This window comes from Pyxicephalus adspersus, chromosome 11, assembly GCF_032062135.1.
Source record: "Pyxicephalus adspersus chromosome 11, UCB_Pads_2.0, whole genome shotgun sequence".
NCBI classification, from domain to species: domain Eukaryota; kingdom Metazoa; phylum Chordata; class Amphibia; order Anura; family Pyxicephalidae; genus Pyxicephalus; species Pyxicephalus adspersus.
In genome coordinates, this window is record NC_092868.1 from 3,444,586 (window position 1) to 3,460,614 (window position 16,029).

Sequence of the window (16,029 nt, forward strand, 5' to 3'; positions counted from 1 at the left end):
CCCCTACCAGCCTGCCTTCCTCCCATAATGCCCCCTACTGCCCCTACCAGCCTGCCTTCTTCCCATAATGCCCCCTACTGCCCCTACCAGCCTGCCTTCTTCCCATAATGCCCCCTACTGCCCCCACCAGCATGCCTTCCACCCATAATGCACCTTACTGCCCCTACCAGCCTGCCTTCTTCCCATAATGCACCTTACTGCCCCTACCAACCTGCCTTCCTCCCATAATGCCCCCTACTGCCCCTACCAGCCTGCCTGCTTCCCATAATGCCCCCTACTGCCCCTACCAGCCTGGCTTCTTCCCATAATGCCCCCTACTGCCCCCACCAGCATGCCTTCTACCCATAATGCACCTTACTGCCCCTACCATCCTGCCTCCTTCCCATAATGCCCCCTGCTGCCTCCACTGACCTGCCTCCTTCCCATAATGCACCCTGATGCCCCACCGGCCTGCCTGCTTCCCATAATGCACCCTGCTGCCCCCCGGCCTGCCTGCTTCCCATAATGCCCCCTGCTGCCTTCTTTCTCCCACGTAAATGTCTCTCCTGGCCATCCACATGATAAAAAAGAAGACATTATCAGACCGGCCACCTTCTTCTATGGCCCTGGGTCTGACATGGTGACACGTTTAGCTCTTCTATGGAATCGGAGCACATGGGTTACCTCCCCTTTCCACCAAGAGCTTTGGGCCCCCATGACCCTGTCGCTGCTTCACCACTTGCCCTTCCTTGCCCCACTTTTGGTTGATACCAACCACCGCATACTGGGGACACCCCACAAGACCGGCCACATGGGAGATGCCCAGACCCTTCCAGCCAATAGAGAATGGAATGAAAGCAGGGAGGTCTCTCTGTATCCAAATACCCAATGCATAAAGAGAATGCAGGGACTGAGCCGGCCCACTAGGACCCATCTGTATATAAAGTGTCACCTATGGCCAGACTGGCCCTTCAATAGTATTGCTGGGCCCCTGAGTTCTGTATTCCTGCATATAACCCCACCTACCATATATAAACCCTCAATGCACAGGGACCAAGAATCTGTTTCCAGCACCATGGCAGAGCACAGACAACCTGGGTTCATCAAGCTTCCAATGGCCATTAGGACCCCAATAAATGTGTATAAGGCATGCAAAAGTGGTCACTCAATATTACTATATTTCATTTTATTATACCTTAAAGCTGAACACCACTACTCTTATGTATGGGTATATATTGATTTGCACTTTATTCAGCCCAGATTCCAGCTTTAGGCTCACTTTAGCATGCTTTATGTGCAGTTGTCACAAAGTCCTAAAGTGAGTACAATTTGTAGCATTTTACAATAAATATAATGGTGTGAGCTGGAAATGGTTTAAATTTTGTCAGCTTTAATATTTCTCACCCTCGCTCATGTGTTCCTAAGAACGACTTCCTTTATTCAAGCGAAAAGCCGATTCTCACAAAACTGCTGACTGTGCGACCAGTGAAGACCATACACAGCATGATCAGCAAGTCAGTCCTCCAAAAACTGATATGACACCCCCCCCTCATACACAGGGGTTATTTATAAAGAAGTGAATCTGACATTCACTAAAATATTCCCTGGTGGGGAGTTAGTTATTAAAAAGTGGATGCTGGGAGGATGTAAAGAAATCTTTTGTGTCTCAGGGACTCATGTGGGTCATTGTAAGAAATTTATATTTATTTTATTATATAAGGGATGTGGGAGGAGGAGCTGGGAATACAGCCCCTCCCCCTAGCCACACCCACAATGATACCTATTGGTGGAATACTGGAAATAAATGCGGATCCCGGCCCCTGAGGATTAGAGGCCAGAGCACACAGAGCATAGAAGATATACAGCGGACAGCTTACAGTGTCATATAGCGCACAGCATGGTTTACAATCACACATAACACTCATTACATTATACAGTGCACACACAGAACTCATAAATCAGACAACACACAGAGCACACATAACACTCATCATACATATATCATACACACACATAGAACATACACAGCACATAACTCATATATCAGACAGCACACACACAGAGCACACAAAGAACACTTGCCATGGATACTCGTACACATAATGTAGAACGCACATGACATACACACAGAGCACACATAGAACACATAGGGCGCACACGGCACAGAATCCATACATTAAACACACTACACACATACAGAGCACACATACACACAACACAGGCGCCCACTGTTATCTACGTTTACCCCTGACAGTTGTGTTATAGCGTACACACTAATCCTAGCTGGCACTTTAGTGTAATACCCCAACCCTAACTAACCCCAGGGGCAAGTGTTTGGCCCCCGAGAGATGAGAGCAGAGTTTGGCCATTACATGATATGCAGCACACACAGAGCACACATACAATTCTTATCACAGAGCACGCATAGCACAAAACCAACAAAACATAGAGAATACACAGCAGAGAACACAGACACAACACACACACACAGCACACACAACACAGACACAACACAGACACAGCACACAGACACAGCGCATACACAGCACAGACCTACAACACAGACACAGCACACACACACAACACAGACACAACACAGACACAGCACACAGACACAACACACAGACACAGCGCATACACAGCACAGACCTACAACACAGACACAGCACACACACACAACACAGACACAGCACACAGACACAGCACACAGACACAGCACACAGGCACAGCGCTTACACAGCACAGAGACACAACACACACTCAGCACCCAGACACAGCACACATACAGCACACACAACACAGACACAGCACAGACACAACACACACACATGGTATATGTCAGAGCTTTATAAATGTATAATAATAGTGTGTGACTGTGAAAGGACATTAGAGTGTCAGCTCCTCTGTACAGAGACTGATGGGACTGGCTCAGTGTTCTCTGTACAGCTCTATGGTATATGTCAGAGCTTTATAAATGTATAATAATAGTGTGTGACTGTTGGGGGGGGGGACATTAGAGTGTCAGCTCCTCTGTACAGAGACTGATGGGACTGGCTCACTGTTCTCTGTACAGCGCTGCCATATATGTCAGAGCTATATAAATGTATAATAATAGTGTATGACAGCCGAGAGACTAATAGGACTGGCTATGTTGTGTCTAGGGATCTGCATTATGAATAGAATTCTCCTTTTCCCTTTCACGCTGTCTCTGTGGCAGTGTATGGAGATTCACTTCAGCTCATTTAATAGGAGTGAAATGCACAGGCCAGGTTACCTCATTCACCGCCGGCTGTCGCAATATCCCCGTGTGTAACACAATACATTATACAGAGGGACAGTTATGCAACGCTGCATCACAAACACTCTCTTGGACATTTCACAACCTTCGCTTCTTGATCCATCCCTGATCTCTGCTTTAACTCCACAAATGGTTGCAACACCCCCCCCCCCCCCAACTCAAACCTTTCCTATAAGAGCTGCAGATGGGATTCTTCATTTGGTCCTGTACACAATATACAATTTCCAAATGGACAGCCTCATTTCAGCTTTCAGCTGGTCTGGCAGAAATCTAAAAGGACGTTGTGGAATTTTCATATTTTCCAGCTTTGCATGTGTAAGGGTTACCCTATGTTATATTTTTGTTACTTTATTACCTGCTGTGTCCCATAGACAGGTAATTTCTGCAATGGGGCCACCTGACCGGCCAAACAAACACCCCCCAAAAACTGACTGATGCTAAAAGAAGAAGTCCCCAGGAATCCCATTGTGATAGGTGGAATCTGCAGGGGACTCTTGCAACAATTGTAAAGTGTGAAAATTCATGTACAGTCAGAAGAGGATTCACCAGCGTAATTAACGTATAGGTGTGGGGGCTAATAGGAGGAATCAGAAAAAGCCATCGTTGACCAAAAAGGCAAAGGCTCGGCCTTCCGGAACTACGCGGACAAAAATAATTACAGATAGAGTTGTTTGGCCACAGAAGACATGTTCGGAGCAAAGCAATAGCAGCATCTTATGATAAGGATCTCATACCAACTGTGAAACATGGTGGTGGACATGTTATGGTTTGGGTCTGATTTAGGGTCTGGGCATGTTCTAGAAATCCGGTCACCTGTGAAGTTGATTATTAAAGTGGATCAGCAGGATGATGACGTGAAGCTCACTAGCAAAGGCTCATAATGGAGAATCATGGACTGGCCCAGACCTGACTGTAATCCCGATGAAATGCTGTGATTTAAAAAGGGCAAATAGGCATGGAGGCGTGGCCAAAAATGTTGATTTCCCATGGTCAGTGATGCAAAAATTTCTACAAGAAGCCACTGATAGATGGCTGTGCGAGGCCGTACTTACTTTTTCCACAGCTTTCAATGTTTTTGCTGACAAAGGAAATTTTTTGGAATTTTTTTGCGCACATTTATCACCCAGATCTGCGAATCCTGACAAAATGAAGATCTCGTAACAGTTCCCATTGGCTGATCGTACTGGGTCACATGACTGCATATGTTCCAGGTGCCACAAACTTGCAAGTCTGGCAAATCGTCGGCCTTTTGGGCGGAAGTGAAACTTTTTTTTTCTTTTTAAAAACATTGCTCATGAATGCGTAGCTTCTAAGGAATTAGGGCAGTGACCCCCCCCCCCGATTATTGGGGAATATTTATCAGGGGGTCTCTGTGGTGCCCCCATTTTTTGGCCCTCATTGGGATTGGTGACGGTTAACCACAAAAAGCCCCAGCCTGGCCCGTTTCACCGCCAACGGCTCTACCCCAGCTGTCTCTGAGCTGTACAGCTGACGTCCCACTTCCCTTTGCTGTAACCCATTCAGTGCCGGCATTGGTTCTCCCCCCATCACACGGCAAACAACGGCCGTTTTATTGAACTATTTTTTAAAAATTCAGCTAAGAGGGACAAATCTTCCATTTGACCCTGAATATGACCCGGTGCCAGTGCAGAGGGCGTGTCCTCTGAGTCCCCTGCTTCCAGGACCCGCCCACAGGCACTGCAGCACAAGAGGGAGGTTGCACAGCACGGAGTCATGTGACCAGATGCTGCAGTTTTATATGGAAAGGAATGAGCAGGAGGAGCAGTCCAGGGAAGGATATGATGTTATGCATGGCTCAAACTAGGCTCAGATGAATGTCAAAGGCAGGAAGGTGTCTTGTATTAGAGATGAATTGGGAATACATTTTGAATTATTTTAAATTCATGTTAGCTGCAGACTCTAATACAGAGTCATGTGATATCATGAGAAACGGAACAGGGATAGGCTCATCAGTGTGCTGCTTTTATTTCCTCTATCCAATCACGGCAGGATAAGGAAGAGCTGGGTAAAAAGTAAAAGCCAATCAGCACTGCAGCATGCACATATGCACACCTCTGAGCCAATCAGCACTACAGCATGCACATACACTCACCTCTGAGCCAATCAGCACTGCAGCATGCACATGTGCTCACCTCTGAGCCAATCAGCATTATACCCCCATGCTAGGCAAAAGTGGGATTGGCTTACCAGTATCCTTCTGGCCAATCACAAACTAGGGGCGGAGAGGTGACCGGGTGCCATAAAAAAATTTGAGGTCACCAACTTTTGTTATAAGTGTTCAAATCTCAGGACTGCATGGGCAGAACTATAAATCGTTTGATTGGCTAAGCCCTATCATGTGATCACACCCCTATGAAGATATATATAATCTCTGCACCAATGCCACCCCTCCCTTCTGTGCCAAGGCCATTCTTCCTCTGTCATGTGACCCAAGGGAAATAATTCATTCTAAATGAATTCTGAAAGATTTCACAGGACCGGCTGAATTCTGGCCAAGTTGACCACACAATAAACGCTGAGCTCAGGAAGAATAGAAGGAAACAACAATTATAACTGTAAATGGGGTGGGTGAGTCCGGTAATGGAGAGGTCAAATGTTAAAGATTTAAAGATATGATAATTATTATTATTAAGCAGTATTTATATAGCGCCAACATATTACCCAGCGCTGTACATCAAATAGGGGTTGGAAATGATGGACAGATACAGATCGTGACACAGAAGAAGGAGAGGACCCTGCCCCAAAGAGCTTACAATCTAGGAGATGGGAAAGCAGCATACAATAGTCAGCAGTCTCAGCATAGAGCTACATAAAAGGGGATAAGGAGCTGGGCCAGCACACACAGTGATTAGACACTACCATAAGAGGAGAAGGCTGTAATGTGCATGGAGGGTGGTTGTGCTTTATCTGTAATTATTTGGGTGGGTGACAAAACTAAAAACTGTCTGGCTTTGGCCCATGGTGGCAAACCGACCCCAAGCACCAGGCAGGGAGGTTGTGCAGTGCCAGATGTCTCGGTTTTTGTATGGCGGTGCAGGGACACAATATATACCCAGATAAGAATTTTAGCAGCCGCTCTTTTGCATTATGTAACGTTCAAGTTTTAGGTTTGCAGCTTCTTAATTTGTAAACTGCAAAAAGGGCGGCTGTTTTTTGCGCGGTTCCTATTGCAACAAGAAAAAGGCCGAGTTTCGGTTTGTGAAAGCAGAGATACAGCCTTAGATGGGTGACTCATATCAGAAGTGAGAAGGGGGAGGGGAGCGAAGGGGGGGGGGGGTATTTTGCTTTTCTGAACCCTAAAATGATAAAGTGATCACCTCCCAGCATACATCAATGTTATAATATCAGACTGCAAAGTATAAAATATATCAACCAATCAAAATGCAGGGCACTGAAGGAATCCTGCCCATATATGGAGCCTGGGGTGCACACAAAAACAATCGGCCCATGGTTCAAAAGGTTGGGACCTAAAATGATATTTGGGTGTTAGGTAGGTGCAGTGGTGACATTGGACACACATGGGCCCCTAATGCAAGATGGGGGGGCTAAAATTGAATCTGATACCTGGAGGTTCGGGTCTACAACCCCCATTGCCCCTGCTGCCCCCTTACCACCCCACCCCAATACCCTACTACAACCCCACTACCGCCAAGCTCCACCATAACCCATTCTTCTGCAAGCAAAGATGTAACTATAGCCATAGCACACCATGCAGCTGCTATGGGGCCCTGAGATGTCTGCAAAGCAATAGAATTTGGATTTATCTTGGGAGCCCAATATGAATGAAAACATTTATTATTTTGTATTGAGGGGCCCTTATTGAGTCTTCCTATCTCACAGAAACAAAGTCCTGTCTGCACCAACCCCACCCCTAATTGCCATTATACCCCCTCCTACTCCTACAGTTCCCCTCTTTTCTTCACAGTAGCAATCTAGGTACATACTGTGGCCAGGTAAGTCTTACACCCCCTGCACCAAATAAGATAACCCACCACCCCTTGTACAGTGTCCTCTTCTTTACAGGTAACAATCTAGGGGCACACTATGGCCAGGCAAATCCCCCCCCCCCCTTCCCTAAAATTATATACTCACCCCCTTTGCACAGTACCACCCCTTTTTCACAGGTAACAATCTAGGTACATACTGTGGCCAGGTAAGTCTTACAACCCTCCCCCCCCATGACCACCACCAAATGAGATAACCCCTCACCATTGCTCAGTGCCCTCCCCCTTCTTCACAGGTAGCAACCAGGGGACACATTATGGCCAGGTAAATTATAACCCCGCCCCCCCACACACACACTCCGAAAATGATATACCTTTCCCCCTTTGCACAGTAACCCACCTCTTCACAGGTAACAATCTGTGTACACACTATGGCCAGGTAAATTATAAACCCCCCCCCCCACACTCCCAAAATGATATACTTTTCCCCCTATGCACGGTAACCTCCCCCCTTCTTCACAGGTAACAAACTAGGTACATACTGTGGACAGGTAAGTCCTACCTACCTCCCCACCATACCCCACCACCATCACCAAATACGACTGAGGTAACCCTCTCCTGCTTGCTCAATACCTTAATAGGTAGCAATATAGGAACACACAATGGCCAGGTAAGTCCTATTACCCCCACTTTCCTTTCCCAGGTGCAAGGCCCACATACAACTTCATGCACCCAAAAATTATTACAATATAGGGATTCACCTGAGGACATCTCTGGATTTATAATTAATATAATAATATTGTAGGTTGTCAGGTTGTATCTGACACAATCAGATGAGAGTTACTACAGAATTTCTATAAAAATAATACAATATTTATTAAATTAATGAAATATTATTATTATAATGTTCTATTATCATTCTGTGTAGTAATCATTTTACATTTTTATCATTTTTGGTTATTATTATATTACTATTATTTCGTTTATTATGATATTATATTTCTGTTGTAGCATCACATGATCATCATTGAATTATTATTTTATTTTCACTTTATTTGCAGCATTATCATCACAGCTTACACTACAACCGAACTACTAATAGAAATAGAATTTATAGAAATGGAAAAACATGTGTTATTATTTTTATTTATTTTCTAGTTAAACTTTTAAAAGTTAAATTTTTTATATTATTTCTCACACTCTGAGCTATTTAATAGCCTAAATATGGTGCTGGAGTGTTATGCAGGCTCTTGAAGTTGCAGGCCAGCAGAAGTGAAATAATTGCAAGCAAGCCCCACCGATTGCTATCAACCAGAATGAATGTCTGCACCTTGCAAAATATTATTCATCCATCACCTGCTCACATCTGTCTGCTGCAACCATTTTATTCGCGATCCGAAGCAAACGAATTGCACATTCTGGGTTTATTTTTTATTTTTTATTGGCAAATAAAATATGTTAGAAGATCTGAATATAATAATCATTATTTATAGCACTATATAAGCTGCCAACCGACAAGATCGCAGAAATATTGGGAAGTGAATCTGCTGTATTTATACATCGGCCTCTCGGTGCTGCCAAAAATAATCGCAAAATGTTCCACAAAACGAATTTTATTATGTTTTTGTTATTTTATTATAGTTTGCAATAACCAGGAACTAATTCGAAATTATTCTGGGTTCGTTTTAGCTTTACACAACTTTTTTTTTTTACAAACGAAACTTATTTCGTTTTGAATAAATGATATATATGATATTATTATATAAATGATAAATATTTATAATGACTGTAAGAATATTAAATAATTTCTATGCCATGTATTTGTAATCATAAAAATAAATAAATATAAATACTTAATAAATATAATTATAATAAGAAAAATAAGAAAAATCTCCAATAGTTATTTCCAGTACACAAAATGACATAATTATAACTATTTGTTGTAGGACTTCGTATTATTCTGCCGTATATAACATTTACAAGGGCGCAAAATAATTAAAATAACGAATATTTAAAAAACAAATAGAAGAAAAAGAAAGAAAAGAACAAAGTCCTCCAGCTACAAAACTTTCTACAACGACCCAGAATGTTGGCGCTCTAAAAAACATTTCTAGATTAAAAAATTGCCGGTAAATTTATATAAAAACCCCGAAAATAGTTATTTATAATATAGATAAACGAATAAGCTAAAAATAATAAAACGACCGACACTGATCAAGGACTGAATTAATTTACAAAGCTGAGGAATAATAAATATATAAACAGGACAGAAATAATTATTTCGATATAATAGTAACAAAGAAGCGATAAAAACTAATCAAACACCGGAAACACAAAGAATATGAATAAAACGAATAAATATTACTGATATGATGATTATATAATAATTAATTTTACATATGGTAACAAAGACGCCGAATTTTTAAAACTGCAACCTAAAGAAATGATTAATATCTGAAATTTAGATTTTGAATATATAGACATGTAAAAAGTATACAAAGTTAAAACAAAAAAATTAAGCGCTAATAAATGTATGCTATAAGGAGCTATATAAAGTGGGTTGTTTTTTGCTTAATTTTTTTTGTATCACCCCCCAAAAATGCAATAAAATAAAGGTACCTGAATAAGATGTGGGTCCCCCCAGGTGTGGCACCCCAATGGTGTATAATGGGAGGACCTGCAGCCTTGGTACCTGTGATGGACCATCCTCCTCCATGAATAGCTGCTCCTGCAGCAGGTGCACAGTGAAGGGCCCCAGCCCCTATGAGGGGCCCCTGTAGGTTCCCCATTCTACCCCCCTTGGGGTCCTTCTTGTGCATGGAGGTCCTTGTGAGATCTTCAAGTTGGAGCTTTCGGTGATATTTAAGCTGAGACATGAACCGCCAAGGGGAAGGAAGAGGAAATCTGGTACCAGGAGGAAAGAGTGGGGGCCCCGGATTACCGCCCCAAGCCTGACTGCCTTTCAGTAGGGAGGAGGAAGGGGGGGTGTCCAGTGGCTCCCCAGTCCCTACAGTCCCTGATCCAGGAGCACTTACCTTGATGGTGCAGTCCATGTCCACCTGGTTCCTTCAGAACCTGCAGAGGAACCTCAGGAAGCCACCATAGCTGACAAGGTGATGATCTGAGCTCACAGGGGCCTGTGTGTATGTGTGTGTATGTGTGTCACTGTGTTTGTGTGTGTGTCAGTGTGTGTTCTCTTTTGGGGAAGTGAGGTCACTGCTTGGTTTCCTTGTTCTTTGGTGACAGTTGTTGCACAAACTGAAATTTCAACTCAAGGCTCTCTACTAGGGCTTTGGGTAACCCTTCAGTTTCTGGTGAACTACAAGTCATTGAAACCTGTCACCTGTGCATAATGAACTACAAGTTCCAGCAACAAGAGGACCATCTGGGGTTGGAGAATTATAAGTTTCTGCAACCTGTGGAGAAGCTCCAGCACCTAGTACTGTGCTTGGAGAAGTACAAGTCCCAGCAGGACAAAAAGCTTCTGTGGTTAGGGATCTGCAAGACCCAGCACCATGAAGGTCATCTATTGTTGAATAATTATAACTCCCTGCAATCTGTCACTTATGATCGACGAACTACAAGTCCTAGCAGCAAGGAGGGTAACTGTGGATGGAGAACTACAAGTCTCAGCAACATGAATGTCCTCTGTAGTTAGAGAAATGTAGGTTCCAGCTACAAGAGGACCATCTGGGGATGGAGAATTATACATTCCAGCAACCTGTCACTTGTGCTGGATAAACTACAAGTGCCAGAGTCAGGATGAAGATCTGAGGTTTGGAGAACCACAAGTACCAGCAACATAAAGTGCTTCTGTGGTTGGAGATCTGCAAGATCCAGCAGCATGAAGGTCATCTGTGGTTGGAGAACTGTTAGTCCAAGCAACCCAAGGACCATCTGGGGTTGGAGAACTATACATTCCAGAAACCTGTCACTTGTGGTTGAGCAAACAGAAGTTCTAGAACCAAGGCTGTGGTTGGAGAACTACAAGTCCCAGCAACATGAAGATCCTCTGTAGTTAAAAAAAAGCAGGTTCCAGCAACAAGAGGACCGTTTGGGGTTGGAGAATAATACATTCCTGCAACCTGTTACTTGTGGTGGAACAAACAAAAGCTCCAGCACCAATGATGATCTGAGGTTTGGAGAACCACAAGTCCCAGCTACACAACAAGCTTCTGTGCTTGGGGATCTGCAAGATCCAGCACCATGAAGATCATCTATGGTTGGAGAACTGTAAGTTCCAACATCCTGCCACTTATCATTGAAGAACCACAAGTCTCAGCACCAAGGAGGGTACCTGTGGTTGGAGAACTACAAGTCCCAGCAACACGAAGGTCCTCTGTAGCTAAAGAAATGTAGCTTCCAGCAATAAAAGGGCCAGCATTATTCCAGCAACCTGTCACGAATGATTGAAGAACAAGTGCCAGAGTCAGGATGGTGGTTTGGGGTTAAAGAACCACAAGTACCAGCAACACAAATGTCTTCTATGTTTGGAGATCTGCAAGACCCAGTATAATGAAGATCATCTGGGATTGGAGGATTTTTAGTCCCAGTGACATAAGGACCATCTGGGGTTAGAGGTCTATAAATATCAGCAACCTGCCACATGTGGTTGGAGAAACAGAAGTTCTAGTACCATGTTGGTGATCTGTGGTTGGAGAACTACAAGTCCCAGCAACATAAAGGTAATGTGTGGTTGGAGAACTGTAAATTCCAGCAAAAAGAGGACAATCTGGGGTTGGAGATCCACAAATCACAGCAGCAAGAGAGTAATCTGTGGTTGGAGAACTAATAGTTCCAGCAGATAAGGGCTGTGAATGGGGAGCTACAAGTTCCAGCAACACATGGGTCATCCAGGGTTGGAAAACCTCCAATTTGGTTACCTGTGGTTGGATGACCCTAACACTACAAGTCCCAGAAGCCTGCTCCCTATTGCTGCAGAACCAGGAGTCCCATAATCTTGAGGTTCATCTGTGGTTCACTTGAAGGTCCTAAAGATCTGCGAGACTCAAAACCGTCATTTATGACTGGAGAGCAACAAGTCCCAGCAACCCCAACCTTACTTTTGGCTGGAGAATTAGAAGTCTCAGTCACCGGACTTATAGCGGCCCTGGTGTGTCCACATTGTTCTGCAGATGTCATGGAGAAGGATTTTCTTCTGAACTTATCACCATTTACATTCTTTATATGCATATTATAATTAAAATAAGTTTATTTGAATAATCAGCAGGGACAGGTATATCCAAAATATAAACCTATAAACGAGGGCCCTAAATGCAAAGCATTGGCCCCTGCGCCATTCTGTCACCTGGGGAAGATTATGCTTATTGATCAGTTTTGATCATTGATCAGTTGGTTGTTGTGATATACATATAAAGGTTAGGTGACATATATTTGTTTTATGTTAACTTGCAATAAAGTAAATGGCTGATGCTGTCTTGTCCAGTCTCCCTATTTAAAAAGAGGTATTGCCACCAAAATTGGAAGGGGGGTGGTAGGTGGTCAAAAGAACCTATGGGAACATATCCCTAATTTCCCTCTGACCCCCCCCCCAAAAAAAAAAAGTCTTTGAAACATATTAAAAAACTCAGCAAGAGCCTAAAATCATTTGATCGCTTTAACTTGCAGAACATTTTTTATTTTACCCCTTGACACCCCCCTCCCCCTGGTAGTGGTATCATTGTAAACTGGATGGAGAAGCTCAGGGGGTCATTATGGTTTTGAGCTCCTTTGGGGCAAAAGACTGATGCATACTTAGTAATATTCTGCAAATTATATCAGAAAATAAAAATCTAAGAGCCATGTAAAATCTCTGGTCCAAAATAAAGTCATTTTATCTTGTTTTTCTCACAGCATTAGGATCTGGGTTTGAGACACTAGCTGCATGGAGTTTGTAATGGTTCCCCCAGCTAGAATTGGTTTACTTTTCATTCCAAATACATACGTGGCTACCCTACCTGGCTAGAGTCTATGTGAGTGCCCATTGGTGGGGCCATTAGAGTGTCAGCTCCTTTGTGTCAGGATTTGATGAAAGGCACTGCATAATAGGCAAGTGAATTGTTTTCAGAAAAGGTAAAATTATTTTTGCAATGGCCCCCGGACCTCCCCTCCAATAAGTGACATGGGAAACTCAGCGCCTATCTCACTCTGTGTGGCCCTATTGGGGGGCAGAGGGGTGACTCATTGTTTCCACCCTGGGCTGACATTTTGGTTGCACACCATAACCCAGGCTGATAACATTCTCTGTGTCTGTAACAGAAGTTTATCAGCATCTGCAGTCCAACCACAGGCTTGCAACATCCACACATCATCAGAGTCACCAACACAGCTGGGCACTGCGGGCACTGGGGAGGGGGCATTACATAGGATCCCAGAACACTAACAATGGGCCAGGAACACAGCAACCATCACTGGACAGAGAGAAACTGCACAGTGCTGTCACTAAGAGAACACAAAGGGAAGATCAATATGTGGGGGGATCAGAAAGGGGGTGTAGAGAGATATATAGGGAGAAAGAAGGTGAGAAAGAGAGAGATGGTGAGACAGACAGAGGAGGGGAGAGAGAGGCGGAAAGGGAGGGTGAAAGAAAGAAAGAGAGAGAGAGAGAGAGAAAGAAAGAAAGAAAGAAAGAAAGAAAGAAAGAAAGAAAAAGAAAGAAAGAACAAGAGAGAGCAAGAAAGAAAGAAAGAAAGAGAGAGCGTAAGAGAGAGAAGGAGAAAGAAAGAGAGAGAGAGAGAGAAAGAAAGAAAGAAAGAGAACAAGAGAATAGGGAACAAGAGATAGGGAAAGAAAGACAGAAAGAAAGAAAAAAAGAGAGAGAGTAAGAGAGAGAGAGAAAGAGAGTGAGAGAGAGAAAGAGAGAAAAAAAGGAAGAGAGAGAGAAAGAGAGAGAGGGAGAAAGAGAAAGAAAGAGAGAGTGAGGGAGCAAGAGAGAGAGAGGGAGAAAGAGAGAGAGAAAAAAATAGAGAGAGAGAAAAAGAAAGAAAGAGAAAAAGGGGGAAAAGTGAGAAAGAGAGAGAGGGAGCAAGAGACAGAGAAAGAAAGAAAGAATGAAAGAAAGAAAGAAAGAATGAAAGAAAGAAAGAAAGAAAGAAAGAAAGAAAGAAAGAAAGAAAGAAAGAAAGAGAGTAAGAGAGAGAGCAAGAAAGAAAGAAAAAAACGAAAGAAAAAAATAATAAGAAAATAAGTGTGAGAGATGGAGAAAGAGAGACAAAGAGATATATAAAGAAAGAGAGAGATGGAGAAGGAGATGGAAAGAAAAAGAGAGAGAAATGGAGGAAGAGAGAGAGAGCGATGGAGGGAGAAGAATACATAGATGGAGAGAAAGAAGCTGAAGATTGCTGTCAGAAGGAGAATACAAGGGAAGATTAGTATCTGTGGGGGGATCTGAAAGGTCTATAAACCTAAAATAGAGAAATGGAGTGAAAGAGAGAATGGGAGAAAAAATAGAGATGAATGGAGGGAGTGAAAGAGAAAAATAAAGAGATGGGAAGAAAGAGAGGGAAGATGCAGAGTGCTGTCACAAATAGAATACAAAGATGTATGAGGGAAGCTTAATATGTGGGTGTGGAGAGATATGAAAGATGTATAAGAGAAAATAGAGAAATGGAGGGAAAAAGAGAGCGAGAGAGAAAAGAGAGATAAAGAGAAAAGAGAGAGATGGAGAAAGAAATAAGAGAATCAGAGGGAAGAAAGAAAAGGAGTGTGTGAGAGAGATAGATGAGGAAAGATGGAGAAAGGAAGAAAAAGGTTTATAAGAGCTAAAATAGAGAAATGGAGGGAGAGACAGAAAGAGAAAAATAGAGAGAGAGATGGCTAAAGAGAGACAGAGAGATAGATCAAGAAAGAAAAGGAGGGAGGGAAAGGGAGATGACAAAAGAGAGGGACAGAAACATAGGGAAGACAGAAAAGGGGAGGGAGTTGGGATGGAGGTGGGTGGAGAGATGGAATTAGATAACAATAAGATGTAGAGAGGAGAGAGGGAGGTGTAAGCTTTTTCTTTACCCCATGTTATTTTTTATTATTATTATAAAATATTATTAATAAACAGGATTTATATAGCGCCAGCATATTACGCATCGCTGTACATTAAATAGGGGTTGCAACTGATGGACAGGTATAGACAGTGACATAGGGGGAGGAGAGGACCCTGCCCCGAAGAGCTTACAATCTAAGAGGTGTAATGAGTTTCTTTATTCCTCCCCATCCCATAATATTCATTTGTTTAAGTAATGGGTGGATAAGAAGGTTCAGAGTGTGAAATAACCGAGGGATCTTCTGTAAGAAATTTCTGATCTGAGAATTGTGCAGGATAGAGGAACAATTTTAGTTTCCCCCAGAATGAATAGTATCAGTGCTGCCACTTCTGCCCACAGGGGGCGCTGTGCAGATGTTTGGGCACATCTGGTGTTTGGTTGGCTTTGTATTGGCAGAACCGTTATTTTGATTCTCATTGTTGTTGCTGTGACTTGTCAGTGTCACCAAATTGCTAGTTTCGGTGGCATTGTGACTTTTGTGGTTTTGCAGCTTTGGCGTAGATCACACATAACACGGAGGAGCCACAGATTCACAAAAAGATGTGAATATTCAGAATCTTCTATTTCACCATTCTGCACATCTCATATTCATGTCTTTTGTCCGGTGAATTTACCCTTGAAAATGTTTTGTTACATCTGGATGGGAAGTGTTAGGGGCAGGATCAGGTTGGGGGGCAGATATAATGAAGGGGAGGTTGGGGAGCAGATTTAATGAAGGGGAGTTTAGGGGGCAGAAATAATGATGGGGAGG

General features: G+C 43.1%; 1 protein-coding gene across 3 annotated transcripts in view; it reads right to left on the reverse strand.

Annotated features, from left to right (window-relative positions):
- LOC140340215 (Friend leukemia integration 1 transcription factor-like) overlaps positions 1-10,435 on the reverse strand; it is a 24,206-nt gene extending 13,771 nt beyond the window's left edge. Inside the window, exon 1 of one of the 3 annotated variants that reach the window (XM_072425272.1) lies at positions 10,278-10,435. In XM_072425272.1, coding sequence (XP_072281373.1) covers positions 10,278-10,295 — 18 coding nt within the window. In that variant the 5' untranslated portion in view covers positions 10,296-10,435. Of the gene's footprint in view, positions 1-9,861; positions 10,190-10,277 lie in introns of those variants that run through there. The other 2 variants (XM_072425270.1, XM_072425271.1) reach the window with 2 other exon arrangements.
- Positions 10,436-16,029: the final 5,594 nt, after the last annotated feature.